Source organism: Rhinolophus hipposideros (assembly GCF_964194185.1).
Source record: "Rhinolophus hipposideros genome assembly, chromosome: 6".
Classification (NCBI taxonomy): Eukaryota; Metazoa; Chordata; class Mammalia; order Chiroptera; family Rhinolophidae; genus Rhinolophus; species Rhinolophus hipposideros.
Window position 1 is genome coordinate 32,726,790 of NC_138052.1, and position 19,055 is coordinate 32,745,844.

The 19,055-nt window shown below is 40.3% G+C and overlaps 1 protein-coding gene across 7 annotated transcripts in view; it reads left to right on the plus strand.

Moving 5' to 3' along the window:
* Positions 1 to 19,055, plus strand: part of FMNL2 (formin like 2) — a 283,998-nt gene that overhangs the window by 173,778 nt on the left and 91,165 nt on the right. For all 7 annotated transcript variants that reach the window (XM_081051468.1, XM_081051471.1, XM_081051467.1 and 4 more), the window contains exons 3-4: positions 13,155 to 13,235; positions 18,252 to 18,328. In XM_081051468.1, the coding sequence (XP_080907594.1) occupies positions 13,155 to 13,235; positions 18,252 to 18,328 (158 nt within the window). The remainder of the gene's footprint in view (positions 1 to 13,154; positions 13,236 to 18,251; positions 18,329 to 19,055) is intronic.

A 19,055-nucleotide genomic window follows, 5' to 3' on the forward strand; every position in this document is an offset into this window, starting at 1 on the left:
TCAGAAAGTTCTTGTAGAGTTCTTTCATTTCTTTTAAGTCTCAAGTCTCTTTCTTCTTCCCTCTGTGTAAATTCCAGGTTCTTATCTTCGATGTCACTGATTCTTCCCTCCATCTGGTCAACTCTACTACCTAAGCTGGATATTTTATTGTTAATTTCTTCTATTGAGTTCTTAATCTCCAGAAATTCTATTTGGTTCTTTTTCAAGATTTCAATCTCTTTTGTAAAATGCTCATGGTGTTCTTTGATTGTGTTTCTGAGTTCATTAAACTGCCTTTCTGTGTTTTCTTGCATCTCGTTCAGTTTTTTCAGAATTGTGATCTTGAATTCTCTGTCATTTAAATCACAAATGTCCATATCTCTAAGTTCCTTTTCTGGAGACTTTTCACTTTCTTTCTGAGCTATCTTGTTGCCTTGGTTATTCATGGCAATCACTGATTTACTATTTCTCTTCCTAGACATCTACAGGAGTGGCTTCTGCAACAGGTTGATAGGTATGCGAAGAGCTTTTGAAGTTCCAAAGCTCTTTCTGCACCAGATTCAGAGCCCGTATGTTTCAGCAGTTCTGTTTACTCCTGCAGGAATCCGCCCAAATAGGTGGGGCCAGGGGCGGGGTGAGTTGTGAGAGGTGGCCCAGAGCAATGGCGGCGACCACCACCACAGCCAGTCCTGCTTCCACAGCTCCCTCCCCTTTGCCGGAACTAGTTGAGCTGCGAATCTGTGTCTGCGGTCCACAGTTCTCAAAGCAGCAAATATTCTGTCCTTTGATCCGACACTGCTACTTTATCTCTTTAGCACTGGCCAGGTGGGGGCGGGGCGAGCTCTGGGAAGGTAGGGAGGGGGCGGCTAGTCTCCGTGCCTAGGGCTTCCGTTCTCCGCTCGGCAGTGAGGGTTTAAACCACCGATTTCAGCCCTCTTCCCTCAGTCTTTGCTCCGAGGTCTGCCGTGAGTGAGCAGTTGGGTTCAGCCGTGCTATATGCTGCCCCCTCCGCCCTGTGGGCCGTAAGCGGAGCCCTAGCAGTCCGAGTCCTTCCCTCTCCCGCAGCTGCGGTAGTTCGGGAGCAGCGGGCTCCGAGCACTGAGCTAGGTCTGTGTCCTGCGCCCGCGCGGCTCCGTCTCCGCACTTCTCCTCTCCCTCCTCCCCCGCTCGCGCGATTCACCCACCTGGAGGTGAATTCAGTAGTCGGCGTCTTCGTCTTTCCTGTCTGCTGTGCAAGGAGTCCTTTGTGGAGTTATTGTTGTCAGATTCGTTGTAAATTCCAGGGGAGCGTTACAGAGGCTCACCTCACGCCGCCATTTTTTTCCGGAAACCCCCGATTTTGGGTTTATTTTAATTTAGGGCAAGTGAAAACAAGAAAATATCAAGAAAAACTTTTTAAAAAAAGAGCTGTGCTCAGTAACAAAGTGAAATGAATCTAAAGAAATTGAGATACCGTTTTTAAAATCATCTTTACTGAGGTATAGTTTACATACAATAAAGTTGACCAACTATAAATGTTTCCTAAAGTGGCTGCATCATTTTGTATCCCCACCAGTAATGTAACAGAGTCCCAGTTCCAAGTCCTTACCAACCCTTGGTTATTGTCAGTCTTTTTAATTCTAGACATTTTTATCGACATATAGTGGTATCTTTTGATATTAATTTGCAATTCCCTAATGATGTGGGCATCTTTTTATGTGCTTGTTGGCCATTTGTGTATCTTCTTTATTGAAAGGCGTGTTAAAATCTTTTGCCTTTTTCAAATATTGGGTTGGTTATTGTCTCATTGAACTATGGAAGTTTTTAAAAAATATATTCTGGATGCAAGTCTTTATCAACCATATATTGTGCAAATATTTTCTCCTAGTTTGTGTTTTGCCTTTTCATATTTATAACAGTGTCTTTCAAAGAATGAAAGTATTTCTGATGAGGTAGAATTTGTCTTCTATTTTTTAAGTGGGTCATGCATTTTTGTGCCCTAAGAAATCTTTGTCCAAGGTCAGGTCACAAAGATTATTTCCTGTTTTCTTTTAGAAATTTTATGATTTTGATTCTTACAGACTACAAGTCTGTAGTCAATTTTGAATTAATTTTGGTGCATGGGGTGAAGTAAGACTGGAGAGTCACTGTTTTTCCCCCATGTGTATATCTAGCTGTTGAGTATTTGTTGAATACGCTGTTCTTTTTTCATGAACTACTATGGCATCTTTGAAAAATCAAAGGGCCTATTTTTATACTCTATTCTGTTCCACTGATTTTTATTTCTATCCTTTTGTCAATATAGCACTGTTTTGAGTACTGCATTGAAATCAGGTAGTGTAAATTCCTTGTTCTTTTGCAAAATTATTTTTTTCTATTCTAAGTTTGCATTTTTTTAATATAAATTTTAGAACCAGCTTGTCAATTTCTAAGGAAAAGCCTCCAGGATGTTGATTGAGGTTGCATTGACTCTATAGATCAATTTCAGGAGAACTGACGTCGTCACAGTATTGACTCTTCTGATCTGTTAACATGGCACCTCTATTTAGTTAGGTCTTTAATATCTCACAGGAATGTTTTGAAGTTTCCAGTGTATAGGTCTTGCACATACTTTGCTAAATTTATGCCTAAGTATTTCATAATTTTTAGTGCTATTATAAATGATATGTTTTTTTTAAAATAAAAGTTTCCAGTGGTTTGTTCCTAGAGAAATATTGTTTTTGAACAACCTCCTACTGCTTCATTGATCGCCTTATAGAGAGAGCTAGGTGGTTTACACTATGTCACTGCGTTATCACAACCAAGTTCTACAATTAAATACTACCTTAATGGTTTCTGTACGGTAAATAACAGCCATGGATACATGTTGAAGTTTAATATTCTGAGCTTGGGCGGGGGCTTCTAATGTTTAAATCTATGCCTAAAGGAAATGAAAGCAAGTGGTAGGGTATGATGAAGCTCTAATAAGTTTCCCTCCTATATTCAATCCTCACGTTCTCTTCATAAGGATGCTTTCTTCGCATGTATTAGACACTTATTGATTTTTAGTGGCGGCACCTTTCTTTTCTAGCTCTTCCCATGTTATCTACTTTGGAGGATCTCTGACATTAATTCTGCCTTTCACAAATATTACAGTTCATTCAGTTCAGCAAGCACCTCTTGATTTCTGAAAATTGTACCCAGGTATTTGTGTGTTGTTTGAATTGGAGCAAATGAAGTTTCAGAGAATCGAATTAGTATAATTGTAGTCAGAAAAGCAATCCTTAAACTAAGACACTGACATGCATTCAAATTTTTGAGGGATTAAAAGATATTAGTGCTGTTATCTAAATCTTGAAATACCTAATGGTTTCTATAAGAAATCTAAGCGTATGCTGTCTTTTTCCCCACCCCTAATCAGGATCAGAAAAACTTGGCTATTTTTCTTTTCTTCCTCCATGTTTTATTTGTATGAAACTTAGCTCCGCAGACTTTGAAAGATATTCAGGATGTTAGTTTTGTTTTGAAGACATCCTTAAGATTTCTGGAATATGTAGTAAATGGGGGAGGAAGAGTTTCATATTCTCATTTTTCAGGTGAAGAAACAATGAGGCATGTTTATACCCTCGGCGTTTTTGTAGGAAGAGTACTCCCCAGGGAGTTTTGCAAAATTTTCATGAAAGCATAGACTGTAACTATAGTTTTTAATGTAAGTCTCTATCTATAAACCTAACTGAAAATAGTTTTTAAGTCTTTGTTTACCAAGGCTATGCACATTCTCTTTGTAGACTGAGTAGAGAGAGGGATTCAGGCTTCCACGTAGGAAGTACAATGTAAAGCTTTAGTGTACAGAGGACCTACTTGGCGAATTTGAGAAAATGTAGCTTCTTGAGTATTTGATACATTGGGTCAGGATAATTTTTGCAATTTAACAAGCATCCTCGATTTCTTTATATGCAGGTCTTTGGTAGTGTATATTTTCAGAATGCCAATCTATAGGAAGGGAAAGCTTTGAATTTTGAGGGGAGAGGGCAAAGGATTTGAGGATTCATTATCTCAGATTTTTCAGTGTAATGTATGGTGTGATAGGGGTACTAGACGTACCAGGGTAATCACTTTGTAAAGTATATAAATGTCTAATTACTGTTGTACACCTGAAACTAATATAATATTGTAATTGAAAAATTGAAAAAAAAATCTTACTCAGAAAAAGTTTTCCAGTGTAAACGTGACCTTCCATCACTATTCAGTTCTTAGATCCTTAATAACAATAACGACTATAGTTGCTGAACACTGCTATGTGTCAGAGTTGTAGTTCAGTCTGTTCTTAGGACCACATGAGATAACAAACTTAATTAGTATGACCTCTTTCCTTACAAATCCAACAATTTCAATTAAAACACTTCTTAAATTGGGAAAAATGAGGAACTATGAGCAGGATTAAAGAAGCACAATTAATATTACATATTAGAGAATGAATTATAGGATGTTATGACTAGGAAAAACCTGTTAAACTAGAACAAACTTCTGCTAGTCTAAATAAAGGAAATTATTTGGAAAAGTCTCATCAAAAGTTATTTTCAGTCTGAGAGCTGTAATGGAACACTTGGAAAGTTGTCTTCTCCTCTCGGACTAGGAAAATGATTTCATATTCAGAGCTGAAGAATGCTTCAAGGCTCTCCAAGAAACCATGGCTGTGGAATGAATCTGACATGCTAATTTTTCAAGTCTAGTCTAGTGTAGAAATGGCCAACTTTTAAATTTGGGAATGAAGAAAGGAGACAGTTATATGGTATTAACCATATGTTCTTCTATTCAGAACTCCTTATTGACTCCCCATTGTCTGTCCTGTACACATTAGCCTGTTGTTTGACATATGCCATTGTCCTTTCCAAGTTACCATTTAGATCCTTTGGCCATTACCTTTCACAAACTGCATTACTGAGACCCAGCTAAACCTCTTGAAGTTACTAGCACATGCCCCGTGCTTTTCTACCTTTGTTCCTATGTTCCCCCATCTGGAAAACTCCTCTGTCTCCTGCCTCTCACTTCTTCCCAGGATATCTATATGCTGCCTGTCCTTCAAAACTCAATTCAAAAGCTACTTTCTCCAGGGAAGTTCCTTTGATCATCTCAGTTGGAAAGAGCCTTACCTTTCTTTGAACTTCCAGGGGATCACATATGGTTCTTATCATATTCTACTTTGTATTACAGTGATGTCTGTTATATCTCAGAGATGAGATTTAACGTTTTGGAATTGAATTTGTTTCATTTTGTACTTTTTATGCAGCGTCTTGCATAATGTGTTCTGGATGAATGAAAGAATAAAATGACAAAAGACCTTTTTCTTCCCTTCTTGGTATTTTTCATGTTGGTGCCTAGAAACAGGAGACCTAAATGTGCTAGCAAGATTTAAGATGTTCAGAGGTAGGGACTTGTTTAGCAAAGTGTTTCATCCAACAATAAGCACAGGGACCCTTCTAAATAGGATCAGAGCTAGCACGGTGCCTCTGGTAGTTGTTAGACAAAATTAGAATTCCATCTGAACTTGCTTTCCTTGCTATCTATTACTGTAAGTAGAGTCTTAATACTTTTCCCTCATTTTTGCTAAATTGTCCTCTTCTTTCATACATATACTTTCTGTTGGTGGGACAGTCTGGCAGCTTCTCTGAAGTTTCAGAATTTGTTTTGGGTGGGTGGGGGGACGTGGGGATGGAATCTGTGTTCCCTTGGGGACTTAGGTGCTGTTAATTTCTTGGGGAAAATCTAGATCTGGATCTGTTTGTGTAAATTTGTTTCTATTTGTATAAATTGTTAGCCCTGTGAGGGCTGAGATGTCATGGCTTCCTGCTTAGGAACCCAAATCCTAGTCTTGGCAACCTCCCCCCCTAACCCTCTACCAAACCCCATGCACTAGCTTTGGCCTCTGCTATACTGTACAAGAAAGGTACAAAGAAAAAAGAAGAAAGGATGGGATGGAGGGAGGGAGGGTGAAATAGAGGGAGGGAAGGAGGAAAGAAGAGTATATTGTACATTCTAACAAGAACCCCTTGGGAATTTAAGGCTAACTGCAGTAAGTAGACAAATATTTTAATATCAGCTCAGATATTTATGACCTCAGAACCCCAATGATCTTAAATTATACTTTCTGATAAAATCAATTTACTACAATAAAATCTAAGCTATCAAGATATTTTTGTGCTTGCATTCTATCAGAGATGAATACAAGACAACCAGTAGGTCTCTGGAATTTAATGTTAAAAAAAAAGTTTTCTGGATATTCAATACAATGTTTTTTTATGTCTTCATTACTCATAAGTCATTTTGTCTACATACAATATTAATGCCCTTTTGTCTTTTCTTCTTTCTGTGTATTCATGTCAGCATTATCTATTTTAGGGGGCCAACCCATTGAGGACACAGATTATTCCTGTCAAGAGCATTTAGTACCAAACTAAACCCTGCAAGTTAGTACTCAGTAATGGCAATGATGCTGGTTGTAATTATGGTTTTCATTTAGAAACTACAGTTTGCTTATTCAGCCTTGGGAAAGGAAGCCTAACTACTGTCAGCTTCTGGAGGAGAAATCATTCAAGTGTAGTGAGCTTATGGGCACAAAATCAAAGCCTTTGAATTTTCACTATCCAAAGTGAATTATTACAGGATCAAAATAATAAAACATTAATAATGGCATGACAATGGTGACATCTAATTTCTCCCTAAGACTGTTTAGGCAATTTGTGTAGCTCTGCTAATACACTGTGGAAATAGAGCCAGTGACCCTGCGGCCATCCCAAACGGGGAGAGAAACTCAACAGTGTGTCCCCACGAGCCATCCATTTCTCAGAGACTTTCTTTATTTTCAGATATATCCCCATAATCTCTTTCCTTAAACCTAAGAATGTGAAGGTATAAGATAAATTTGAGTGAAATTCTGTTTGATTTTGCAGCTGTTTATCCAAATGTAATTTATAGAGCGGAAATGCTTATAACATGCTTGGTGTAGGTCCAGCTAGCACCGAATTAACCTCAATTAAGTAATTTTTCATGTAGTTATACTCATGGATAGAGAGGATACAAAGGATTAGAAATGTTTTGCTAGGTGAGTGGAGTATCCAATTCCAATCCTTTATGCAGAAAGGCTTTGAGTGACAAACGTGATTAGATTTAGATGGAGAAAGAGGGTTATGGGGGGGAGGCCCCAAAGAAGCAGTTCAGCTGGTTAGAACCTAAGGCTGCCTGTGTGTGTCTAATATAGAAAAGGCCATGTTGCAGCATAGCCGATGAATTCCGTGTATTTGTGACTTACCTAATTAATACACGACCGTCACAAACCCTTCGGTACGTTCCTTTCAGAGTGGCCTGGTTTTCCATTTTGGGTTGCAGTAGACTTGAACCGTAGTCATTAAGTGGAGTCCAATACGTGCTTTGTCTTTTTCTTATCTGCAGGCCAGGCCTGCGTGCAGGCTGCCTAACTTTCCTGGTGGCTGGGGAGGGGAGGGGAGGCGAGCATAAGCCTGAGTGGATTGAGTTAATGAGAAATGTATAATAATGAAAGGCACTAGGCAGTTTCAGAGCCATTAGAGATACAACACAGGCTTATCAGCAGATGTTCTTTAGCTATGACATTAGTTTGGCTGACTTAGGTCTAGCACAGGACCTACTGGCTATATGCTCTGGACAGATTGTTTACAATCTCTGTGTACTTTTTTTTTTTTTTTTTTTTTTTGAAACACAACATGCATTTATTTGTCTACCCGTTTTAAGAGTATTTCAAATTAATTACATTCTATTTAGCTAGACACCAAAGGCCCCATGTCTCACTTCTTTCCTCGCCTCTCCTTGGCCTTGCTTCTTCCACCAAGGAGTTCAGCACGGCACATGTTCAGCTCATAGATATGAAAAACCCATAGCCACACAGTCTCTCTCACGTCCACATCAAGCTCATCTCCCTGAGTAGGTTTGACTAGTATAAATCTCTGTGTACTTTTAAACTTGAAAAACTTACCCTTAACTTTTGAAAGAAGTGACTTGTATATGACATTTTTTAAAAACTTTTTTATTTATTTAAGTGTGTTTTCCAGGACCCATCAACTCCAAGTCAAGTAGTTGTTTCAATCTAGTTGTGGAGGGCGCAGCTCACAGTGGCTCATGTGGGGATCGAACCAGCAACCTTGTTAAGAGCACCGTGCTCTAACCAACTGAGCTGACTGCCACCACCTATATGGCATTTAGAGAAGTTTAATTCTTTGAACATTATTAAGGACTATGTGCCAAGTATTCTTCTACATACTGGGACTCAAAGAAGAGAAAAACATGTTTCCACTCTTTTAAAAACTTTTATCAAAAACAAGATGAGTACACTTATTACAGTGTGGTGAAAAGAACAAGGATCAGAGACTCAGAAAACCTGAATATGAATCCTAGATCTGTGCTGTGCACATGTGCGTGTGCGTGTGTGTTCGTATTAAGGCAAGTCATTTAATCTGAGTCTCAGTTCCTCCAGTTTTCTCCTCCATCTATAAAATGGAGTTAATATTGACTTGGCACGTAGGGAGGCTTGAGTGAGCTGAGAATATGGTAAACTACAAAGTGTTATTAAAAGGTAAGTCAACCTTTGAGACAAAAGTGCTGCCCCAGATGAAAAAAAGTAATTGCGTTCCTGGGCTTGCATAAATGGAGTCACTTTTAGCAATGAGAAGACATATTCTGAGTATTACCAGAGAAATTGAACTCCTAACACTCTATTAAAGTAAATTATTTGCAAACAACACAGAAGCTTAATGAAGATTCTGATTCTGAGGCTTGTTCTCCCCTGGTTTTCCTCGCATGCTCCTCCCAGTGAAGTCTGTGGCCTAGTGGGCCTGAATGTTCAGAAATGGCTTTGGGCTCTTTTTAGTGAGTGCTTTATAAAAACCCCAGGACAATTGTTATTTCCAATCCAGAAACATTTCGTGAAGAAAGTTTGATCACACAAAGAGATACATGGCAAGAGGTGATGCTATATTGATTAGACATTTTGAAAGAAATTGGTATTTAATAACCCCAAAAATTTGAAAACATTTATCCGTAAAGATATATGTGCTCCGATGTTTATTGCAGCTTTATGTACAGTGGCCAAGACATGGAAACAACCAAAGTGTCTTTCAATAGATGACTGGATAAAGAAGATGTGGTATATGTACACAATGGAATACTATTCTGCCATAAGAAAAGATGAAATAGTGCCATTTGCGACAATATAGATGGATCTTGAGATTATTATACTAAGCGAAATGAGAGAAAAAGTCAAGAACCATGTGATTTCACTGATACATGGGATATAAAACTGAAAACAACAAAGGAACGAGACAAAGAAACAAAAATTCATAGACACAGACAACAGTTTACTGGTTACCGGAGAGTAAGGGGAGTGGGGGGGGGAGGGAGATGAGGATAAGGGGGATCAAATATATGGTGATGGAAGGAGAACTGACTCTGGGTGGTGAACACACAGTGGGATTTACAGATGATGTATGATAGAATTGTACACTTGAAATCTATGTAATTTTAGTAACCATCGTTACCCCAATAAGTTGTAATTTTAAAAAAAAAACCTTTACGATGGCTTATCCATCCACATTGACAAATCACCATGATTAAAGAGTATTTTTATTCCTATGAATAATATTTCTATGCAGTGTAATTCAAGTGGAGGGCTTAATTTGATTAGGCTGCCCACATCAGTGCTGAACAAGCAGGTAACTAACTGGTTATGGAAAATAGAATGCGGGAGATGAAGCAGACCTAGAAGTGAGGGTAATGGAAAACCGGCAGCCAAAACAGGTATGGGTTTCAATTCAAACATCTAAAATTCTAACATTCAGATAAAAAAATTATTCATCTAAATATGTCAATAATCCATCCAAAGTTCTTCAAAATAAAAATGTGTTTTGACAAATGTGTTGTGCCGCCATTCTCCACCGTAGTTCCCAAATGTTTCTAATTGCCCAAATGGCCATATTGAAGAGGCAGAAAGAAAAGTTCCCCTGAGCCAGATGCTGGATGTGTAACTACAACGGTAGCTCCTTTTGAGATTAGAGAAATATCAATTTTAGGAAAATGTTTGGGGCTTTGTATTCTTCTGCCATAGAACTTTTATTTGAATCCTTGGATGTAGGCTGAGTGTTCTGAGAAGTAGCTATAATGTAGACCACTATATTTTAAAGCATTAGGGTTCTTCATTTTGTTTCTTGGAAATACATTAGTAAGTTACTCAATTGAAAAATGTGCCCCAAACATAACAAATGCTAATAAGCACACTTGAAAAAGTATGAGTGTATTACAATTAGACCTTGTCCCTCATTTTAGGGGAACAATTCTAAGGAAGTACTTACAGGATCAGTCAGTATGTGTATTTGAGAAAGCTTTTCTGGGTTACTCCAGTCTTAAGCAGGAAATGGAGAAGCTGCATTTATTGACTGTCAAAAACGGGATTCACTGAGTGAATGCCAGTGTTACATGTGCTACTCAGATTTTGTTATTTTTAAAGGAATAAATATGGCTCTTACAATATGACGATATTGCCTAGAAGAATAAACATTAGAAATCTCTCAGCAACTGTCCACAGATTCAAATTTTAGGTCCTCAAGCAATACTACATTAGGCAGAGCTAAAATTCCTTGAGGTCCATGTGTTAGGGACCTTATGTTCTGAGGTAGTTGGTTGCCATAGGAGAAGGGAGCACAATTTTGCATTGTTGCTGGTCAAAGGATTTTTTTAAAAAATCGGGTAATTGGATTGTTTTATTAAAAAGTGTAAGTTTCATTATATACTAATATATCTCTGGCATCAGCTGTTGTTATATGCAAAGTGGAAATAATAACTGGTTTCTAGATAGCTTATCAGTTCACTTTCCAGATCAGAGCTTTTCATGATTATTTTAGCCTTCAGCTGGTCTATTGCTAAAACCCCACAGCAGTTGGATTCTATCTGATCCCTCAGTGACGTGACAGTGATTTAAAAAAGGGGGGGGGGACTTTATACATAGGCACAGTGATGCCACTGGAGATGTTATTTGTGAATTGTTATTTGGAAATTGCTCTCAGGATAGAAAATTTTGGGGGAATAATTATAAACAGTATGCTGATCTTTTTTTGTTGTTGTTGTTAAAACAGCTTTGTTGAGATATAGTTTATATACTATAAAATTCACCCTGATAATTTTTTTAAATAAAGGAGAAATATTGATTGGTGTCTTATTACAAGCCACTTCTTTCTATTTTAAAGCATTAAACAATAATAAAATATATATACTTTCACTAATAAGATTATTCTTTTTGATAGTAATAAGATGATCTTTAGCATTTCTAAATCTGTAAGTGAGCAAGACTTGAGTGGACTGGGAGGAATGTTGTGGTTCCCTGTGGGAGAAATACAGTTTATATGGTATAAACAAATGCTTAAACATGCTGGCCAATGTCAGTCTTGTGAAATACTGAAAAATTCCACTATGGCGTAAGCAGGAATCAGATTGAAAAGAATTACTTGGAAAATGTCTTTTGGGTTGTAGGTAGAGGAGAACCTGATAAGAATTGTCCGATTTCATGGTAAATCTTTGTTTTTCCTTTTAAGGCTATTATATTGAAGTGCATGTGTATGTGTGTTATAATGTATGTACAGAAAAGGCTCTGAAACATAAGAACGGCGTAATAAGTAGGATAAAGCCAGCACCTGTGTAACTACTAGTTGGGTCAAGAAACAGAACATTGCCAGCCTCTCGAGATTACTCTGTACTCCCCTTCCCCTATCTCAGTCTTCCAACTATTATTTTTATGCTAATCATCTCTCTCTCTGTGTCTTTCTGTCTGTCTCTCCCCCTTTCTCTCCCCTGCCTCTCTCCCTCTCTCTCCCTCCCTCCCTTTCTCTCCCTCTACACACACACAAATACACACACACACAAATACTCGCACACACAGTTGGAACTGAAGATAAATAGATGGGTTTATTTATTCCTCTCATGTGTTCATTCATTTCTTTCCTACAGAAGATAAACATTCTCTCTCTATATTGTGTGTGTGTGCGTGTGTGTGTGCATGCATGTATTCTCAATATATAATCTCTCTAAACACACACACACACACACACACAAATACAAATACAAATAAACCACCTATGTATGTGTCACTAACCATTAGTTTATTTTTGCCTGTTGTGTAAATCCAAAAAGCTGATGTTCTTTTTATCTCAACATCAGCTTTATAAGATCCATCCATGTAGGAGTATGCAGTTCAGTTTGTTCATTTTCATTGTAAAATGAACATAATCGTATTGTATAAACATAATGGAAGCACTTATCCGTTTGATAATGTGTGGGTATTTGGATTTTACCCAGTTTTTTACTACTGCTTTATTATGCTGCTTTGGACATGATGGTCTCTCAAACCTGATACACATGGGCATGAGCTTCTCAAAGTGTGATTCCCTCCATCCACAGCATCAGGATCAACTTGTGAGAAACGCAGGTTCTCCGGCCCTACCTCATTTAAATACCACCTTGAGATATATATTTTATGCTTATTTCAATGGTTGTGCTTTTGCTCAAAGTATTTTTGGGTCTTCTAGTTTGGAAGTGCTTTGGGAACCCATTAATGATCACACACATACGTGTGTATACACACACACACACACACACACACATACTCCAGTCTCTAAGCAATAGACTCATTATTCATTTTTGAAACAAATTAGTTTTATCCAGTTTAAGTCAAGTGTTTGGTATTTTCAAAGATAAAATAAATACTCAAAACAAAAAAGATTTGCCAACATTGAAGATATTCAAAAGAATATGCAATAGATTGAAGACCTGCTAAAAAAGAACCTGATTACCGGTTGGGCAAAGCATTATTCCTAGAATGAGAGCTGCAGAGCCCTACAGAGAGAGAAGTATAGGCTACAGTACGGCAGACATGGATTTGAATCCATTGGTACCACTGAGAGCTGTGTCATCTTAGGGAAGTACGGAATTTCTCTGAGCTTCCATTTCCTCCTATGGAAAGAGAGGATAATAACCCTACTATGAAGATTCAGAACCATTAGTACATCACAATTTGCAGGGCCACGTTCATACTGGGGGTGCATTTCAGCCTTAAATCAACAGTATTACTCTGTTTGAACATGGCTGACTGTCATGCCTTCATACCTGTCATACTTTTTACTGTACTTATGTGCTTCCTGCAGGAACGATTCCAGGTGAAGAATCCTCCCCATACGTACATTCAAAAACTCAAAGGCTATCTGGATCCAGCTGTAACCAGGAAGGTAAGATGGATTGATTTCCACTCTTTGTTGTCGCTTCCCCTTAGCAAGCAGAATCCTCTGCACTGGGGATCAAGGAGTAGGAATGGGGGTCCCTGAGAACCTCCCTTCATCTGCATTATAGCCTCTGCCAGAGCCTCCAGGAAAACAACTTTTGGAGACAGACAACATGAGACGACAAAGAAACAAGCCATCCTTTTGGTGTAAGGAAGCATTGAAAAGTACTTCCCCGAGATGGGAGTCACGTACTTCTGATGGCTATTGACTCAGTGCCATTTCCAATTACACAGGGCAGTGAGTCCAGTGCAGAGGTGTTCTGGCCCCTAGAAAAGCAGGCCTAGCATAGGGAAGACTTGTCTTTCATGTCTTGGTGCATTTCCAGAGACCTTGAAAAATCACTGGGGCTTTGTCATCCCAGCTGTGCTCTCACATCCTGTGTTGATGCTTTTAGCAGCTTCCACTGCCCCGACCCTGCCCCGGCCCCAAGAAGGTAAGCAGAGAATAGCTGATTCCATTCTCAACTGACTCTCTCCGTTTACAAACAAGCCCTGCTTTGTGCAGCCACACAATTGGTTCACACTGATGCCTCGTGGTAAAGTATGCAGCCTGGCACAACCCTGCGAGGCTGGAGCAGTCCTGGGATGTCTCAGGACAGAGCTGTCCTTGCTCAAGATGGGTAAAAGGGTGTCTTCACCAGATAGCGTTTGTTTGTTTTCGGTTGACCTTCCACAACTCCTGCTTTCAAGGCTGCAGCAAAAATATCTTGAGCTGAATTCCATCTGCTGTTTTCACATGTGATTCATGAGAGAAGAAAGGCACACTTTTCTTAGTTAGCCCCTGTTTCCGGGGCTCTTGTATTTTAAAAAAAAAATTCTCCTTTTTCTTCATCTTTTACTTCCACTCTAATCTCCCCCCTACCCCTACCCCACCCCCACCCTTCACCAAAAAAAAAAAAAAAAAAAAAGTCAAGCAAAAGAGGACAGCTGTTATTTCCTTTTGGAAGTTCCCTGGCTCTTTGTCCTATGGTTAACATGCAGGCAGGCGGAAGTAAAATCTGGGCATGATGATGAAAATGGACTATAGGCTTTTGCTGTCGGCTAGACGCCATATGTGGCTTGGATGACACCGCTTCATCTTTTAAGAATGTACCTGTCAGAGTATCATACTATTTCCCCTCCTCACAAATATGGCGCACGTTCCTTTTTTTGAAAAAGCTGTCAGGCCCTCTAAATGAGACAGCTGCTTAATTCTTGTTCATTTCTTTTTGGTTTGTTTCTTCCGCCAAAACTGTAGCAGCCTCAATTTCATCAGATTAGAGAGGGCTAAACGAAGGCACACCCCGACACACAAAACACAACCAAAATACCCCAGGTGGTTTTCTGGGCTGTTTCTTTGCACAGGGGCAGCAAGATTCTGTTTTGGAAATGTTTTCAGAAATCCTCAGATTTACAAACCTTCAAGGCTGGATGGCTCAGACCCCAGCATTCAGCACCCTCACCCTGAGCTGAGCATGGCAGAAATGCCGACAGAGAGCTGCCCTCCCAGAATATGTTCCGTCCCCAATTTCCACAACATTTGTCAGATTCTGAAAGGAAAGGAGAACAATGTGAACTCCTAGAGAGCACTTCTTAGACTCCAGTCCCCAACCCCATAGAGAGGAAGATACTTGGAAAGGAGAGGTGGGTTCCTCCAGTCACTGGCCCAGTTCTCCTTCAGAATAGTTGCTCCTGGGTTAAGGCAAAGACTATAAACCAAAAAAACAAAAGCAGGCTGTTCAGAAAGTGTTTTTACTCCCCTGCAAATAACTTAATAAAGAGGCCCGATACAAAAGATGTCTGTTTGGGCTAACCTTCATTCCTGAAATCTCTGCCTGGGACCGTATGTGTTCACCTGACTGGCCTTGTCTGGTCTGTGCCTCATCTTTCACCATCACTCATTTGGCTCAGACAAAAATAAAATGGATGTTGGACCCACCGTCCCTGCTTTCGTATGATTTCTGTCAGGAGCTGGCAGTGGGAACTGCTCTGTTCCACTCAACGTAATCGTCATGCTTAAAGCCTGGAAAAAAAAAAAAAAAGATTTTGTTTAGAGTAAGGCATGGCTTGCAGTTAAGATTCTCAGCTGTATTATGGGGGTGGGGTGGGGGGGGTGGGAAGAAAAAATTTCGACTCAGGCCTTCCCAATGTTAGCCAGACAATCTGGGCATCTGGAGTCCTCAACTACTTCATTCATTACTCTTTTGTGCATATTGAATGCAAAATACCTAATTTGCTGTCTTCTAAAAGAAATGCCTTAAGCATGGTCTCCTTAGATTTTCTTCTAAATAGTTTTAAACCCTCCAGGGCAGGGAAGGAAGAGCCTAAATTAGATAAGTCTGTAACCAGAACTCTGCAAACCAGCCTCCTCATTGAATACCAGGGAGTTCTTCCGTCTGTGCCTTGAGGGGGTGGGAGGGATGGCTCATGTCTGGCATGGAAGAAGGCTTCAGATCCGAAGAAAGGAGTCTGGTCCTCTGTGGTGCTGCAGCCGTGAAATGAAACCTATTGTGGGCGTCTCCGGGGCTCAGCTGCCTCCCTGGGCTGTCCCTGGGCCCTTCTCTTATGGAGAGACAGCTAATGGATGTACCCAGCTCCTTGTCGCTGCGCCCCACAGACACACAGCATCAATTTTAAATCATTCTGGAAACATCGTAGAACTGCAGAGTGTTAGTGCTCATTGTTTATGTGTTAGAGCAGTGGGTGCCAAGGCTTCTCCCTAGCCCAGAGACCAGCTGAAAATCGATCGCTTCCTAAGAGAGTGTAATACGGGCATGACATCAGTTTAGTTTTACCTCAGATATCATGCAGTTGCCAAAGTGTGGTGCCTACCATAGTAAATGCCTAATAGACGTTATCTGCTATGGTTTTTGTTTCCATTAGCTCAGAGTTTTGATGGAGTTTTGTTTTGATACATGCCTCTTAGCCCTTCAACAGGTCATCTTTTATATTTGGTTATGTCCTCAGTGCTTCGCTGGGTGCCCATGTGGCTGACGGTGTCTGAAAGGGATGACCTTGTCCTGAGGAAACGTGTGACAGAGTTAGGGGACCAGCACAGGCCTCAGAGAACAAGTCAGAACTGGGCATCATGCACAGCCATGAACCCTGCGTTGTTTTCTAAAGGCCCTACGTGCAGACAGCCCGGGATTTGTGACTCTGACACGGGAATGGCCCCTCCGGAGCAGCCAGCACACCTGGAAATGGGCTTCCCAGCTGTATGGCCATGGGCCCTACCTCATCAGCAGAACCTCGTTGCTGGAAAGCTCTCCAGGAAGTGCTGGGCTTGCATGTCCCTCTAATAATAGATGACTCTTTGCCATTTCTTAGGTCTTTCTTGACAAAAAGGGGAGTGCCCTTCTTTTTTCATTGCATTGGGGATGCTTTTATTTCCTAGACCTCACTGTACCTACATTCTACAACCCTGAGAGTCTTTGGGGGTGCTTTAGGAATGGCAGCCAGGGGAAACTGTGAGACTGTTTGCTTCTGCAGGGCCCGGTGAGAAGCAGTTAGGGGAGAATCAAAGGTCCTTCAGAAGTGGAGAAGAGGGTAACAGGAACCCACCCATGCTGGGCAGGGTTCCAGGTCGTCACCCGGGCACCAGGTCCCACCGGTGGCTGGCATGGCTCTTCCTACCCCACATCCTGGAATCCTGTCTAGACTGTCTCCTTTCCTTCCTTTCTTTGCATGCCTTTGTCTTTAGAGCTGGCCGACCCTGTGTACACTGCAATTGTGGCAGCAGAGAAGGGTCCTTAATATCCTGAGCTAGAATTCTCAAAGCCTTTTCCTGAAAACAGTGTAACAGAAGGTGGCTTGAGTCTATAGCACAGAGAGCACAGAACTCCTTTTAGAAGGCATTGCCTATCGAAGGTCCTTCTTCCAGACTGGCCTAAGACTTTAGTGACCACAAATAAATGTTTCTGTAGGAAATTGTGTTCCACAGAACGGATGTGTAGTGCAACCTAACGATTCTTTGGAGATTAGAGAGAAACAGGGATGAACACATTTACTGTCAGATTCATTGAAGAAGAAAGACCTGAGGGAGTTCTGGGAGTTCTGGAAGGATCTGTGGGATTTGACAGGCAAGGGAATGAGGACATTCCAAAAGTAGAAGACAGGTGCTCCAGAGGAGTGACCTTCCCAGTGAGGTCTATGGGCAGAGGTAACTGGGAATGTTTAGCTTTGGAAAATGTTAGGTCTTGCAGAAAAGAATTAACGTAGCAGGCCTGAGACTGTCACCTTAGAAAGACCCGCTTGCAAGGTTGGCTCTCCATTGCCAACTGGGAACTTGGATTTCAGGAGAGTTCCCATCATTTCCTGATAAGAACGACTCATGGTGCTGAAAAACTATTTATGCCAACAATATGGTTTGTGTTGAATGCCTGTTTTGCTTTTGAGAGTCTGGACTTTTGGTATATGCTAAGTAGGCACAGATTGCCTAAGTGAGCAGCCCCCAATAAAAAACCTGGGCCCTGAGTCTCTAATGAGCTTCCCTGGTAGACAGCATTTCAGGAATATTGTCATTTGTGACTCCTCTGGGACAAGACTCTTAGAAGCTTGTACCTGATTTCCTCCAGACTGCACCCCGCATACCATTCTGCTTTGCTGATTGTGCCTTTTTCTGCTAGACTGAATCCTAGCCATAAGGACAATGATACACTGAGTCCTATGAGTCCTGCTGAAACTGGGGTAGTCTTAGCGACCCCATCACATAGGTGTATTGGTGAATATTGTTGCATTTTGGAGTAGGGGTAAAGAATCCCCTTACTCAAAGATAGTACATGAAATAAGTAATCTTTCCCAATCCTTTCACATAAGCTGATTTTCATTATGAGAAAAATGTGTGGGCTTTGCCAAAAGAAATGTGAGAGAAGCCCACTTTAGAAGCAGAGGTATTTTCATATTGTGTTAAACTTATTACAAGTAAGCTTCAGTTATAGCAGTTGCTAAAATATGTTTTGTGAGAATGTGTCTTCTTGGATTATAGAAATTCAGACGACGTGTTCAAGAATCCACACAAGTGCTAAGAGAACTGGAAATTTCTTTAAGAACCAACCATATTGGGTAAGTGTGCCCATTTAACATTTAAGCTCTAAGGCTTTTAGACACTTGACCAAGTGACTGAATTATATCCAAAGAGATAAGCTTCCTTACTGTTCATTGTAAGTTAGGAGACTGAGGTTTAGATGGGTGGAACTTGTGTTATACTCGAAATACTCAAGAATCAGTAGAAGCAGGACAGATAAACCTTGATTTGGGATATTTATAACCATTCTAAAATTTATTTCTCAGATGCAGTGGTAAGTGCTTAGCCTCTTGGCTGCATAATAATTCATGGCAAATCAGGAATCCCCAACAAGTAATGGAGATAGATGGAGATCCTGGGGGATCTGTAAGCCTTCATTGGAGTTCTCCGAGCTGTTGAAGCTGCTCCATTCTACTTTCCTCAATTCCCTGGACTTTCTGGCCAGGAGAGGATAAAGCTGGAGTAATGTTACCTAGCACACCTCATTGCACTTGGATACTTGGTTCTGAGTCATTCTTCCTACATCCCCAAATTTCAGGATTATTAAATGTAAATGCACTCTGTAAAATAAGGTTGGGGAATCTCTGTGCTAAACATTTGTAAGAGTTTTTCATGCAACGGTGTGGTGGTTTTGCCTCAAACAAGTACAGCTTCATGACTTTCTCCCTTACTCGTAGGATATTATAATTGTACAGTCTCTTAAGATGGTTTATCTCCAAGGTAGAATGATATATCAGGTATCCTATTTTGTAGCCTTAGTTCTTC